We start from the raw sequence: 16,875 nt of genomic DNA on the forward strand, positions 1-16,875 counted from the left end.
AGCTAAAATAATCACAATCACAAACCCTGAATAAATCTTCTGGCTATTAGGCAACATCATTCTGAAGAACTAAGAACAACTATCACACTGATATTTTAACTGACTGACCGTAAAAAACTGTAAATCTGTAGCTTTAAATATCTGTTGAAAAATTCTGCAACAGCCAATTTGGCAAAACTTTTGGAAATAATGGCAGTGGCACTCATTCATAGGAAAGGGACGCATAGTTTATACAGTGGGGTAAATATGTTACAACGAACATGTTGAATAATGTCATAAATTGGTTGATCAGACATGTTAAATATGCCTGAAAGTGTGTGTGTGTGTGTGTGTGTGTGTGTGTGTGTGTGTGTGTGTGTGTGTGTGAGGGGGGGGGGGGGGGGGGGGAAGGGGGGGGGGGGTGATGAGGCCAACTCAGCAGAAAGAATATTGAAGGAACTGTGCTAATAAAGTTACACGTACAGACTTATCTCAATGGGTGCAGTTTCCATCATCCAGCTGAGTAGAAAGAGCTACGATGAACAACTTAGAACACAGAGCTAGGACCATTTCAGACAATGACCGACTTAGATCTGAAAGTTAGTCATCTGACAATGGCATTCAAAGGGAACGGGGTATTCTGTCTGTGATGGTAACTCCATGCTGCTGAAGAAACCAAGAGGTGATGCCACTTAACCCTGCCAGGTGGATGATGATGATGATGCTTGGTTTGTGGGGCACTCAACTGCACAGTCATCAGCACCCGTAAACATTCCCAGTCTGCACACAGTCCAACCTAGCTACTTTCATGAATGATGATGGAATGATGATGACAACACAAACACCCAGTCCCTGGGCAGAGAAAATCCCCAACCTGGCTGGGAATCAAACCCAGGACTCCGTGATATTGAGGTAGCAACACTACCCACTAGACAATGAGCTACAGACGTGCCAGTTGGACTAATACATATTACAGTTTCCATTCTGCAACGCAAAAATTAATAAGAAAGGTGGAATACTACAAGAAATCAGATCAGTCTTCCACTCACCTAAGAAACTTAAAGAAATATTACCACCTGCTGAAGATAATCTCAGCCTGACAGTACCTGTGATGTGTAATATTCCTTGTGGGTGTGGCAGCAGTTACGTGGGGGGCAGTCATGTGGACTTTTGCCAATTGCTGTGTTGAGTATCATCATCACATTAAACACAGCAACTAAAAAAAAAAGAATAAGTTGCGGCCAAGCACAGCCTGTTAAATAAGCACAGTATTATGTTTGAACATATGAGAATCCTGACCCACGCATTGAACACTGGGACTCTGTGATTAGGAAAACAGTGGAAATTAAACTCTGTGATAACTTCAGCAGACACACCAAACGCATGGATGTGCACAATCAACACAGAAAGGGCACAGAGGAAGACTGCCTCATGTAAGTGGCAGCAATGTAAGTGGAGCTGGACAGATAGTGCAAATGTAATCTGTGGGTGCAAAGGGTGCCACCTCAGCATATGTAATATCTTTGATGTAATCTAGCCAAACAGCTGCCATCTTATGGACATTAAAGTGGGAGCCTCACAAGTTTCATTATAGTCTTAAAATCTGACGATGCTGACAGAGGCAATCATCAAAAGCTTGGGATTTTGTACCAGAAGACATAAATTACTTGGATATATTGCATTCACCAATTCAAGGACATTGTAATAGTCACCCATTCAATTGAAAACACACATACACACGAGGAAGATAAACTGAATAAATAAATTCATAAGTAGCCTAAAACTGAACATAAAAGATGGAAATCATCGATCCACAGTTAGGTTAGTTTCAAATTAATCATGTGGCCATCTTGTTTCACCATCAGAAGGAAGTGATGAATGTACAAATAAAAAAAGGAGCAAATATAGAAACATACCATTATCTTACTGCTACATAAACGAAATTTATCACACAAAAAGAAAAGGATTACAAAACAAAAATCTTAAAAACATATAATAAACCCTGAATGCAAAGAAAAAAAGGTTTACAAGAAAAGCTTCATATACAATTGGAAGCTCTGGACGAAATTCAATCTAAATTGGTCAAGACATCTTACGAAGTTGCCACAACAAAGAGACTGAAGAAACACAGATGGTGGAGTTACCATTGTGAGGATGCATTAGAACTAATAAAATGAACTTTAATGAAATTATGGAAAACCCAGGGGCCACAACAAAGAGACTGAAGAAACACAGATGGTGGAGTTACCATTGTGAGGATGCATTAGAACTAATAAAATGAACTTTAATGAAATTATGGAAAACCCAGGGTGGAATAATGACAACATTATGAAAAGGATAAGAATGCTTCTCACCATACAGTGGAGATTTTGGAAATGCCAATCTTTAAAAAAATAAATAAAAAAATAAACAATACTAAAGGTAATCGTGAATTTACTGAAAGACAATGATCACTAACAGCTAAATTTGTAAGATAAGTTAAACGGAAACCTGGAGACGGACCAGCTTTTGCAACTTAATGAGGACTTATAAAAAAAATTAGGTCCTTCTGCAAAACTTTTAAATTTAATTTGCAAGTATACCAACCATCAAACACGAGTTTCAAAGATGAACAAAGAAAGCTGGCCCTAAATAATCAGGAAAATTGGATAATATTGGTAAGGTATTTTTAAAAACTTCTAAAATGAACCGAAAGAGAAATTCCCAAAGAAAGCTCCATAACTGATTCACAACTGCCAAAATTTTCAGTAAATTTAACAAATTATTAAAGAACTGAAAAGTAAGAAAGCTCTGGGGAAAGACATTGTCATTGCAGAAGTGTGGAAAAACGTGCATGACAGAACTGTCAAGCAACTACAAAAAGAAATTAACATGCCTGGGAGACCTAACAAATACCACAAGATTGGAAAATAGCACTTTTTTATCCATTACAAAAAAGGGGGCAAAACAGATACAAACAATAACCAAGGCACGTCTCTCCTCACAGAGACATACAAAATCATGTCAAAAGGTTTGCAAAATACATTAGAAAATCAAAAGGCAGAACAATTAAGACAGTACCCTGGATCATGTGTCAGTCAAAAATCTTTATTTATCCTTTATTGATAGAGGAAAAAAAACCTATGATTCAATCAATAGAGATACATTATTCAACATTCTAGCATAATTTGAAGCTGACAAACATCAAGCAACCTTTGACCATTACAACTTCCAAATCAAATTTTTAGATGAGATACCAAACCTTTTCAAAATTAAAACACAGTGAGGCAGGGGGATGGATTGCCTCCATTATTATTCAACTGCATTTTGGAGAAAGTAGTACAGTATGAGACTGTAGAAAAAGAACAAAGGTTGAGGGAATATATAAAGAGAAATTTGGAAGAATGGGAAAGAGGATCCTGAAACTGACTGCTTGCCTTTTGTTGATAACTTAGCAGTCTTAGCAGAGAACCGACAAGATGCAACAAAACACTATCCGAGAGGTAGCAGAAAATTATGAATTATAAATTTCATTTGAATAACTGTGTACACAAGCAACTTTAAAAGTGCACCAAAATATATGGAATCAAAATATGGAAAAAATAAAGAAAGCCTCAGAATTTAAATATTTGAAACGAACCAAAGAATAGCTCTGGATAAAGCAGCTGACAAACAGAGCTCGAAAAATGAAAATGGCACTCAGCTCAAAGAATATGTACATTCTATTCATACAAAACTGAGGAATTACTTTGTAGTGATTAACACCAGGTGTCCTTATATCAAAGAATGCTTTGTCACAAACACAGTCAAACATTTACAAAATTTGAAAAAAATGATAATTTGCAAAATCTTGTGTCCAAGGTATGAATATTGGACTTCGAAACTGAAAAGCAACCAGGAAGTGTACAGAAAAACTGACAACATAATACACTGAACGAGAAAGTGGAGGATTTTATGGCCACTTAGAAAGAATGGTTAACAGCAGAATGTCAAAAAAAATATTAAATTCCTTAGAAAAAAGAAACAACAGCTTTCATAGTTTAACTAGTTAAGAAAGATCCACAGGAATTGGAAGTAACTGACAAACACATAGAAAACAGGCCTGTATTCAGGGAAAAGGTTCATAAACTGAAGAAAACACAAAAGTAGAGGAAAAAGATATGGACAGAAGAAAGAAGATAACAGAGAGCAGAGTGAAGAAGTATTTGTGTGGTGGGAGGTAGGTGTGTGTGTGTGTGTGTGTGTGTGTCTCTCTCCCTCTCTCTATCTCTATCTCTATCTCTGTGTTTACTGAAGAAGCTGTGGCTGCAAGCTTTATGTGAGTGTCCTTTAATTGTTCCTGTCTGCAACTTGACAGTCTTCTTTATGGTAAGTAGCAATCTATTTTTCCTACATTTCTGATATTCCTTCCTGGGTTTCCATTGTTTGATATCAGAACAATGAAACAAATACATTTATATGTTAGATAATGTTCAAAAGTTTGTAATGAGGACACTTTAATGCAGCAGTTTTAGGTGATGTGTGCTTTGCAATTTGGTTGCATTGAATACCGCAAGAGGTCAGACCTGAACTACCCCATTAACAAAGCTATGGCAACCGAAAAAAACACTGTACAGAAGCCGTTCCCGAATGCTTTGTGTAATGCATTCCTTGTTGCTTTCTTTACTTATTTTGAAATCAGTGAAGTGCCTGACCTTGTCCATCATAGATTTTGATTATGACCCTCACATCACCAGTAGGGATTGGTGATCACTGTGTCAATGTGTGTTTTGCTTTCACAAAACACGGGTGTAGACTGATACCCTGAAAGAGGGGGGCAGGGCTTGTTTCCTCACATCACTCCACTCTCATTTGGTGCCCAAAACTCTAGTTTTTCTATACTCACAGGCATCTGCTACGACATAGTGTTCACACACTGCACAATTGCAATTGGTAAACAAATCTGTCACATATTTCGCCTGCGACTAAATCTTCCTTCTAATGTTCAAATAGTTATTTTAAATTCTACTACTATGCCTTGCTGGTTCCATCTGTGGAACTGTCAACTATGTGTCACATAGCTATGAATGCCCATGAATGGTTGAAATTAATATCTGCAGCTTTTGTAATCATCGAAATGGGCAGGAAAACACACCTTGGACACCTTAAATACGGAACACATTCAGTTCACTGGCATGAAAATGCTGCTGCTTCTAAACATAAATCATTTGTTGAAAGCTTCAAAAGAGCCAAAACAAGAAAACAAAAGCCATTTTGGAAAAAAAAAATTAGTTTTTGGAAAAAAATAAGTTTTTGCAAAGGGAACATTCCAGTCTAAAAGTTTCCGATCAGTACTTTTTTAACAGTTAATTTCACAGCACTACCACCTAACTTCATTCACATAGCATAAGAACCTCTTAAATTTATGTGCCTAATCATTTACACACAAAAGCAACAGATGCGAATTATGACATTCTATATTATGTAAAGAAATAAATGCTACATTTTTCCTAAAATCATACGTAACACTTGTCCTAAATGCTGCTACAAAACTAACTAAACCATCTTGTAACTTTATTAACAACAAAAGTGCTGCTACCCTTGAGATTGTGCCCTATAGTTAAATAGCTAACAATTAGTATTTATGTCTAAAAGAAGAAGAAGAAGAAGACTAATGCTCTTGGCTTAACTTCTTTTAAAACCATTTTTTTGCTGTTTGTAAACTTAAATATTTTGTTTTAATTTTTCTGATTCTTTTTGTTTTATACTGTTGGAACCAATTTCAAACATAAAATCAAGCTTCCTACAAATGATAGGCCAAGAAGGCAGTGCACTATTCCTCATTCAAATAAAGCTACTTCATTCCTCATACAGCAGAGACCCCAGTTGTACTACCATGAGTAAAAGATCTGAATATTTTCAAACATTTTGCAAGAGCATGTATGCTGGGATGCATTGCATCAAGACCACGGTGCTTCAGAAATCCAAAAAAGATTTATGTAAACATAGAAAAAAATGTCTTATTTAGTGATTCGTATACAACAGCAGAGGGAAGTAATTTCTTAAACATGAAATGTGTTTGATTTAGTAATAATACTTTCTCTAAAGATTAATACTGGGGATTATGGTAATCAGAAACTGGAAGTTCTGAAATACATATTGCTTTTATCGCAAGTACTTATTTCTGTTCTCCAAGAACTTAACATTATTCAGATATGGCATTACAAAAAAATAATGCCATGACAATGGTAAGAAAATGAAGTAATTCATTTATCAAACCCATAAAAATTCTGATTAACAGGAAAAGTCTAAACTACTGAAACTCAATAAGGCAATACTAATCAGTGTCCATATTGAATATATAGGCAATGTTCAAATAAAATATTTGCTGAATTTTCATGCCTACAGAAAATTTGTCAGCTGATTTGCAGATGGGAATTGAAAATAGTTTAACTAAAAGAGGAAAACAAAACTGTTTTCACACAGAATCCTCTGTGAGACTTCTGTACAAAATTTGTAATTGTATTCTTACCAGAGAAATTTGTTTGTAACAAATTCTGCAAGATATTTTTGGTAAGAAGGCATGTTTGTGCTTTACATAGAACTGTTTTTTGGAACACACACATCACAGTACACAGTGGTAAAGACAGTAGAATGTATAGATAACCACTTGATTTCCCTTAGCAATAATTTCAGCATAAAAAAAGGTGCCACCCAGTTTAAACAAAACTGTCATATTAGCAGTTGTTTGATTACAGGATGGAGCACTTCAGTCATTAATCTGATTTCTCATTACCAAAGTAACCTGTAACATGATCTTCTTCATTTATACTGATTTTTTCAAATTATTTTCTACCTTTGTTAGTAACCAATATCCGAAAGTACTTTAAAAGAAATTCCATGGCAAGAGAGAGAGAGAGAGAGAGAGAGAGAGAGAGAGAGAGAGAGAGAGAGAGAGAGAGAGAGAGAGAGAGAGAGAGAGGATAAGAATAAGAAGAAAATATAAGGAAGAAGAAAAGAAAAAGGAAGAAATGACAGAAGGGGAAAGAAGCATTGCAAACAAATTCATGCACTCTACAGGCTTTCCACGTACATTCATTTTCTGACCTTGATTTGTCTCTGTGTCAGAATGCTGCTGCTGACTTGTGCAACTCTGTTGCTGCCACGTTGTTGTATTAGGAAGGGCACCGAAAGTTGTTTTTTTCTCACTACCGCTACTAGTTCCATTGAATGTACTCTGCAGTCTGCCTGAGTCTTTTTCCTCATCTCTGTGCCCATGTCCTGCATGACCTACTTCACCACGGCGCTGTGATAGTTCAACGAAACTAGTTGGCATCGCTGCACAGTCAACAGTATCTGGTTTTTCTTCATCTTGTTTCTCTCTTCCATTTACACTATCACCGAGAACCAATTCCACACCACTGCTTCGGGCATCTTGTGCGCTTGATCGAATAGGAACAGCAGGAGCCCCTATTCCATGCTCAGACTTGCGTCCAGTATGAACAGCTGGTTCTTTATCAGGATTGCGGCCCAAGAACTGCAAATTTTCTTGAGAACCTCCAAAATTCTCCAGTGTTAACTGAAACACAATTTAAACATACGGGTGACATGGCAATCAACAGTCACTACAAGCTTGTTCATCTAGATTACTTATAAATCATTGGTGTATTCATACAAAAATGGTCAAATTGAGTGATATGTGACACTTATAAATGTGTGCTTAAAAATAAAATAAAGTTTTAAGGCTGACTGGAAGTTTCAAACATTTCTGTTAACACTGTAGAGATCAATTTACACTTGACCCCACATCAAAACACTCCAAAATGCATTTTAATTAGCGGCATTCATACATGCCATCAATGTCACATCATTGTCAAAGTTTCTCAGGAAGAAAGTTTTGACAGTGAAGTTGTCTGCTAACATTTGAAGTTAACCTATTTTCAAATAGTTCCTTATGTTAAAATTGCAAATGTTACATACTGAGTTGGATAGTATTTCCATTGAGTATTATTCTTATATGTGAGGATAGATTTTTGAAAGAGTGTTTAGATTTTACAATAATACAACAGATCTGACACCTATACTGTGTATAAATGAGAACATAAACTGATAAAGCAATTTTTGTTTAAGAACTTTTTATTACTTGATAAATTAAGCTCTAAAAGGAGCAAAATACAGTTGTTTATGACTGTATTTGCTAAATAGAAAAAACATGATGGAGATAAACAAGCTCTTCATATTCCTTACAAATATTGCCTGCTGTGTTTGTACTTATATACATTAGCAAACATCAAAGTTTTGAAATGATGTTTCACTTCTCAGCAATTTACCATACGAAACTGATCAAGAACATCAAGCATGAAGTTTGCTTTGATCAATGAAAAATGTTATAATTCTTAGTTCTTAAATTCCAATATTATACTCTTCCTTTTTGAATCGCAGATGGTATCTCATAATATTACTTTCACCACTCAATACTGGGATACATGAACTGACAAATGATGTCCAGTGTGAATACAACCTGACTGTAATGTGATGTGATGGTCTGTTGACATCCAGCATGAATCTGCCTTAATGGTGACATTTGTGACTAATCAAGCACAAATTCATCAGCTACACATCTACACATTTTTTCCATTACTGATACAGGTTTTTTTAGCTTTTTCAACAAGAAGACTAGGAGAAGATGAACAGAGAACAACCCTCAGCAGGTAATTTGTGAAGTTATTCACTGAGTGGCAAGTTAAATGTGGAAAAAGCAACATGTCAGAGAACAGGTATCACAAATACATGGCCATTACCAACAGAATTTCAACAACACATGTATCACCAGTGCAAGTTTGTGAACTACTAACAAGTTTAAGCAAAAAGAAAGTGACAAAGGCAGCAATCAGGAAATTAGACTGCTCTAAATACTGTGAAATGTCTCACACTGTATCATTCTTGAATAAAATTGTCACATTATTAGCACAAAAAAATTATTAATATGAACTGTTTGCTGATGCATAAATCAATGCACATACTGAATAGGGTTGCTATTGATTAAACAGACAGGCATTGTATTCAAGAGAATGGAGGATCTAATCCTTATCCATCCACCTTGATTTAGGTTTCTTTAAATTACTTCAGGCAAATGCCAATATGGTTCTTACAGTAAGGCCATGAACAAGTACCAGCTCATCCTTAAACTAGGTCTATAAGTATGTAAATGTCTGTGTATGTGAATAATGGTTTTGTTCTAAAACTCTAAGCCGTGATATGTCTAATTTCCTTGTACATGCGCTCTACAAATAAATTACTATTACTACTACAACCACCACCACCACCACCACCACCACCACCACCACCATTAATAACATTGGAGAAGTTGATAATATCCTGAAAGGAAGATCATCTATTCTCGTATCTTTATCCATATTTCTAACTGTCTGCATAATCACCTTCACAAACATATTTTGATGGTACCACCTTTACCAAAACACAGTTTTTAGTTTTACACTCTTCATCCATGTGTATTTCGGTGCTTTAACATAATTGTAAGAACTACTGTTTACCTGGGAATCATCAGACACCGAATTTCGTCTGGAACGTCTTCCAGCATATGAGGTTCGCCGCTGCTCCTCCCAATTACTAGGCCGCCCAGCTGCAATGGGTTCCCCTCTTTCATCTGCCTTGCTGTCCTGATTAGTCCGTTCTTTCGATGGACGCAGTCGTGCAGGTATTAATGGTTCATCCTGGCTCTGACTGTGGCCTGACAATGCCACTGCACTCAGTGTTGGAATACCACGTCCACGATGAACAACAAACTGTTCTTCAACATCACCTCTTCTGTAAAATGAAAACATATCTATCCAATAATTATAGGATGTTTGTTCCTCCCGAAACATCTTTATTACACATATCTGAGCATACAAAAGGTACCAAAAAGAAACAAACTAACTTTCTACCGGGCATAGCTTTTGTAATAACGTGTTGTTCTAATAGGAGCAAACATTGCAGAGACAGTAAGTAAACATAGTGCCATCATTGCAGAAGGTCAGGACAAGTTTCAGGAGAATTAAAGTGACAACTGTTTTGTGTTATTGTCAATTTTGCAATGGCTGATTTTTGCGAACAGCTAGCAGCGATGAAATTCTGATATTTGCTGATAAAAAGTGGAACAGAAAGTTCTGAAATGTTAAAAACAGCATAGAAGGATGGTGCTATGGGGAAAACTCAACTGTCTGAATGGTTTTTCCCATTTCAAAAATGTTGAAATGGCAACTGATGACAAACCTTATTGGACTCATCCTTCCAAGGCCCAAAAATATGAAAATGTTGGAAATATTCATGCTATCATCAACAAAAATCAACTATGGAAGAAACTGTGAAGGTGTTGGGAGTTATGGAGTTCCGTGCAGCGAATTGTGATGGAGGATCTGGGAATGGAAAAGGTGGCTGCCAAAGTCGTGCCACAAGTGCTGACTGCTGAAAAGAAACAAGGTCGCATGGAAGAATGCTATGCTTTGAAACAAGAGTCCCGAAATAATTCAAACTTTTCCTCAAACTTTATCACAGGTTACAAAACTTCGTGATATTATTATAATCCTGAATCAAAGTAACAATCAAACCAGTGGAACTTCAAAATTCGCCTCACCCCAAGAAAGCTCATCAGCTGAAAACAAACATTAAAACAATGCGGATCTATTATTTTGATGCGAGACAGTTGTCCATTCAAAGTTTGTTCCACAGGGTCAAGCATTTAAGAAGGCTTTCTACTTGAAAGTTGGCAGAAGTGGCCTGATTTGGGGCAGTCAGGTGACTGGTTTTTCCATCAAGATAATGCCCCTGATCACACACCCCTATCTGTACAATTCTTTACCAAAAATGGTACGGCCACTGTGCCTCACCTCCCATACTTACCCAACCTTGCTCTGTGTGCCCTTTTTTGATTTCCTAGAATGGAAAGAGACAGGGAAAGTGGAGGGGTGGGGGAAGGGAGGGGAGGGGGGTGGGGCGACGATTACGACAGAGTTGCTGTCAAGCATCACAAAAGAAGAATATGTTTTGTAAAATGGAAAAGAAGATTAAACAAGTCGATTAGTGCAAGTTGAGAGTACTTTGAAGGGGACTTGTGGTTTTTGTCTAAAATATGAATAAATATGTTAAAAAAAAAAAAACTTCAGATACTTTTGGATAACCCCTCATACAAATAAAAAGGTCCAAAAGTAACTAATCATTTTTTCTTTTGTAGGGATCAGCCTCAATTACTTCTTGCTTATTTCTCTCATAGATATTTATATCCACACTTTTTTTCATAGCATACAGCTACAGCACATTTTTAGAACTCAGGAATTTGAACTGGCGCTGTTATTCCGCTGTTATTTCCTCCTCCTCCTGTGTACCTTTCCTTTACTGACCCAGGGGTTCAAGTAATTTTGCTTCTCTGAAATCATCTTTTTCTTTTTGTTATTCTGAATAAAGAATTTCAAAATTTTCAGAAGCTTAAAATTAAAATGGATTTTTAAATTTATCTCTCTCTTGGTCAAGTACCTTTCTTTCCTTTGGTAAGAAGACATCTCTATTAAGTCAAATGCGTAGTCAGAATGTAGAATTTGAGAGTAAACACCACACGTTCCATGTTAACTACTTTAAGTAGCACAGAGAGAATATTAGTTTGTACTCATTACAGTTTATAATTTTGTGTGTTCGTTACTTCATCGCCAATGTAGAAAACTAGATTTGGGAGAGATACAAGTTTGTAAAATTTCATGCTAACACCTGCGCATGAGCCACACAGCGTCCCACTGCCCACGCTAGTTTTATGATAGCAAGTAGCATTAAAATATTTACATTACACTCAAAGCAAAATAATGGCTATCCCTGCCTCTAAGAACTTCTCACTCTTTAGTGACAACTAAGAACAAATTTCAGCCTTACACATTGCAATTTCAGATATTCATTTCACTCCCAATCCAACTTTTTACCTTGCTTGTTGCTTCTTAAACTGTCTTCAAATTTAACAACATGGCAAACGTGTATGAATTCTGCAACTCAACAAACTTGCAAGCTCTCACTTTGAAGAAAAGGAAGGGAGAACAAGAAAACATCACTTTTGCTGTTCGTACTGTACACTGAAAATTCATCGCAATACATAAAGAACATGGCGAGAAAAGGTAACGCTTATGAATTAGATAATTAATGTGCACTACATAATTAACCAGTACGCTTTTACTTAAGTTTAATCATTACGCCATTCCCACCCCAACATCTTGCCACATGGGTCATATCCTGTCGAAGATGCAGGGGTGTGACTTATCCAATTCACCCACCAAGCACATCCTACTCCAGTTCTGTCACAGGCTAATCCTGTCCAACGAGTGGCAGGGTCACTTGTGGAAGCAGCCACAGAATACCAGCCTGGCTGCTATTTCTATACAGAATTTTATGTGGACATGACATCCAAAAAGCTGTGTATCTGAATGAATGGTCACAGTCTAATTGTGGTCATCAGCAGAGAGTACCACCCAGTGGCAGAACATGCTACTGAGCACAACATGCTGCATTGCAATGGCTGCTTTACAACCTATGCCATTTGGTAGAGGGCTCTTGCAAGTGAGGCGGACAGTGGACAAAGAGAATCATACATTGACAGACTTTGTGGCAGACAGCAAAAAATCAGCTCTGATCGAAGTAAACAAAAAAAGCTTCTCTAGGTATGGCAAACCAAGAATCAATGCCAGAAAACTTCACTCTACTGCTGAACACACAGCCTATGCAATAATGCACTCTATGAGCAATTTTGGGGAAAATTAGGTAAAACATATGAAGGAAAGAGCTGGTCCTGGCTAACCAACAGAACCCTGCATAAGGAAACTGAAGGATTGATTTTTTACTGCATACAAACAAGTCATCAGAACTAATGCCGTCAAAGTGATAATCGAGGAATCAGCATAAGACCTAAAGTGCAGACTCTGCAACGTCACTGATGAAACAATTTACTGTATATTGAGGTGATGCAAAAATATTTCTCAGACCGATTACAAGCAGAACTGCAATGATGAGGCACAACTGATCCTATGGAACTTAATTAAAATTACTACATGCTGGTGGCAAGGAACTGGTATGGGACCATAAGCAAAGAAATGTAAAAAATTAAAAGGACTTCTGACTTCAGATAGACTGAATGCTGATACACCGAACATTACAACTGTGGAGAGAAATTATGGACAACTGACACTTCCATTCCAGGTGATAGCAGAACTGACTCCAAGGACTTGAGAGTTGAACTACAGTGACTTTGGCATAAACCAGTGAAAATGGTCCCAAAGGTTCTCAGCAAACTGAGAGCAGTGCCAGAAGAGCTTAGCTGGAACTTTAAAACCATTGGCATTGATAAAATATCAACCTGCCAACTGCAAAAAGCCACTTCACTGGGATCTGCACAAATTACCTGCCAATACATGATACAGTCCTAGACAGTTGCGATGTGTCCAACTAGCAATAAAATATGAAATCCAGCATAGTGAACTCATTTGCTACGTTTATTATTATTATTATTATTATTATTATTATTATTAGTGCTATTACTATTACAGTCCTATTTTGGAATACTAGGAATGTCTCAACCAGAAAATGAAGGAACTTACATGCCTGCTCGTCTCTTGCATTTTACACTTTATGCAATGTTCAAAAATTTGGATGATTCAATTACTGTTTGGTAGCAATGATATTCCATCAGGTGTAGCTATATTCTGATTATTGGACATAGTTCAAACATTCAGTATTTTTCACTAAGAGGGTGATGTACCTTGATGGCTGAGTGTCAGATTACAATCTAAAAAATGTAAGGGGCTGACAACAGACAGTTCCTAAATTTCTTCTTCTGTTGCTTATTGCTGCTTTGACCAGAGACAATATTTTTTCTTTTACTTCTGAGAAATGCCTAACTGCACTGTAATTGTATTCCACATTGAACTGTACTTCCTTCCATCATAACTGGTTCAACTGGTTGGTCAGTTCAGAGATTGGAGAAAGGCAAGTGTGGACCACATCCAACAGGATAATGCCTATTAAGACAAACTGGTATGCACTTTTGGGTGAAACTAATTTCACTACTACTACTTCAAGTGAAAAGAAAATATGTTTAACAGTGATAAATACACTTCCTTTTAATATTTAGTACTATGTGTATCACAAATGCACATTGTTTGATTTCGTAGGCTGGACTTTTACAGCCATTTTACCCAACTGTTTATCTTAAAATAACTCAAAATAAAATAACACATGTATGAAGGAGTTATTGTTATGTCAAAAGGAGGTACACTTTCCTGGGGAATAGTTCTCTATCGTGGTAAGTAGAGGAATACATGAAAAAGAATAATCATTTCCAGTTTTACACTAATGACATAAATCAGATATTTTAATTAACAATGACCATTAAGCCTTCATTCCATTCTTAGTTTCTAATTAAGATATAGAATTATGTTCATATCAACTATGGGGAACCATGTAAGAAGGGGAACTTAATTTGCATCTGAGAATAACAGTGTCATTACTGCACCCTGCTGTGTCATCTTCAGTTCTATCACACAGCAGCTATACTAAATCACTGCAGGAAATATATATTCTTCTTGTGTTTCTGTTGCTTTGAACATAATAATATCTTCAAATGGATATCACACAATACTACTTTGATGTCACTATGGGCACATAAAAGTGAGCATCATAGAACTTTATGTTGTTTCCCACTGACACTGGGAGTCACGTGAAATTCATTACGAGTAGTTTTTGTCCGAGATGACTCCTCCTACAAATCCCAAATATTCGAAGCTCCTTGATCTCATACAGAAAAATTGTGTGCATTTCCTGTTCACAGGCACAATTTACCTTTCTTCCTGCATAGTGTTCTTCTCCAAATGATCCATGGATCCTTTTGTTTGCATATCATTTTGCTGAAGTGAGTAGGATTTCTTGAGAGTGTAAGATGCTTGAATCGTGGGTGAAGATTTTGACACTGTAAAAGTAAACACACAATGCTGCCAAAATCAAAAACAGTAAGTAATATGAGACAGTTTACATAGTTTATTTATTTTATTTCATAACTTATGTCTTGTTACAAACCAAAGTAATATATCAACGAAAACAAAGATAAAAAATCTATTCACCAAGTGGCTGCAGAGCACACACATAAAAGGCTGTTGTGATTGTGCGATTGGCAAGCTTTCAGAGCCAGTGGTTCCTTCTTCAGGCAGAAGGGTTGAAGGTGACGGAAGAAGGATGAAGGAAAAGGACTGGAGAGGTCAAGGAAAAGGGGTAGATTTTGGGAAAGTCACCCAGAACCACGTGTCAGGGGAGACTTACCATTTGGTATGACAAGGAAAGACTGATCGGGGACTGCAACGGATGAGATTTGAAAACCTGAGAGCGTAAAAGGTGGAAGACAGGGTAATATGCAAGACCAAGATTACCACCAAAACATCGTGCATGAGTTAATAAGAATGAGAAGCTAAGTGCATTGTACTTAACAGGGGTGGGAGGGGGCAGTGAAAATTAGACGGGAAAGACAATGAAAGATGTAGAAAACTAAAACAGAGTGAAGCAAAGAGTAGTTACAGTGAAGAAAAGCTGAGGTGGAACAAATTAACATAAATTAAGGCTAGGTGAGTGGCAGGAACCAAGGACATGTTTTCGTGCTAGTCGTCACCTGCAGAGCTCTTAGAAACTGGTGCGGAGCATGTGGTGAAACAGGCACCAAGGTCACAAATGTCATGTCGTAGAGCATGCTCGCCAAAAGGATATTGCAAGTTGCCAGTATATACCCTCTGCCTATCCCCATTCATCCTAATTAATAATTTGGAGGTAGTCATGCCAATGTCAAAGGATGAACAGTGTTTACATTATAGCTGGTACAATATGTGTCGTCTCATAGGTGGCTCCCCTTTGATAGTATATGTTTTTCCAGTTACAAGGCTAGGTGGTGCTAGGAGGGTGCATAGGCCTTTTAACTGGCAAAACATGGAATAGCAAAGGGAGAGCCACTTGTGAAACGACACATCACATACCAGCTATTATGCAAACACTGTTCAGCCTTCTACATCAGCATGACTACCAACAAATTATCGATTAGGATGAATGGGCATAGGCAGACGGTATACAGGGTGGTCCATTGATTGTGACCAGGCCAAATATCTCACAAAATAAGTGTCAAACTAAATAACTACAAAGAACGAAACTTGTCTTGCTTGAAGGGGGAAACCAGATGGCACTATGGTTGGCCCGCTAGATGGCGCTGCCATAGTCAAACGGATATCAACAGTATTTTTTTAAAATAGGAACCCACATTTTTATTACATACTCGTGTAGTACGTAAAGAAACATGAATGTTTCAGTTGGACCACTTTTTTCGCTTTGTGATAGACGGCACTGTAATAGTCATAAACATATGGCTCACAATATTAGACAAACAGTTGATAACAGGTAGGTCTTTTAAACTAAAATACAGAACGTAGGTACGTTTTAACATTTTATTTCTGTTGCTCCAATGTGATACATGTACCTTTGTGAACTTACCACTTCTGAGAACGCATGCTGTTACAGCGTAATTACTTATAAATACCACATTAATGCAATAAATGCTCAAAATAATGTCCGTCAACCTCAATGCATTTGGCAATACGTGTAATGACATTCCTCTCTACAGCGAGTAGTTCGCCTTCCGTAATGTTCACATGTGCACTGACAATGCACTGACGCATGTTGTCAGGCACTGTCAGTGGGTCACGATAGCAAATATCCTTAACTTTACACACAGAAAGAAATCCGGGGAAGTCAGATCTCGTGAACGTGCAGGCCAATCCACCTGTCATGAAATATGCTATTCAATACCACTTCAACCGCATGCAAGCTATGTGCCGGACATCCATCATGTTGGAAGTACAATGCCATTCTGTCATGCAG

At 37.2% G+C, this 16,875-nt stretch overlaps 1 protein-coding gene across 10 annotated transcripts in view; it reads right to left on the reverse strand.

The window, feature by feature from the left end:
• LOC126457526 (patronin) overlaps positions 1-16,875 on the reverse strand; it is a 403,664-nt gene that overhangs the window by 112,490 nt on the left and 274,299 nt on the right. For all 10 annotated transcript variants that reach the window (XM_050093876.1, XM_050093874.1, XM_050093879.1 and 7 more), the window contains 3 exons: positions 14,806-14,932; positions 9,492-9,765; positions 7,045-7,516 (listed from right to left, as the gene is read on the reverse strand). In XM_050093876.1, the coding sequence (XP_049949833.1) occupies positions 7,045-7,516; positions 9,492-9,765; positions 14,806-14,932 (873 nt within the window). The remainder of the gene's footprint in view (positions 1-7,044; positions 7,517-9,491; positions 9,766-14,805; positions 14,933-16,875) is intronic.

The sequence above is a fragment of the Schistocerca serialis genome, chromosome 2 (genome assembly GCF_023864345.2).
Source record: "Schistocerca serialis cubense isolate TAMUIC-IGC-003099 chromosome 2, iqSchSeri2.2, whole genome shotgun sequence".
Taxonomy (NCBI): domain Eukaryota; kingdom Metazoa; phylum Arthropoda; class Insecta; order Orthoptera; family Acrididae; genus Schistocerca; species Schistocerca serialis.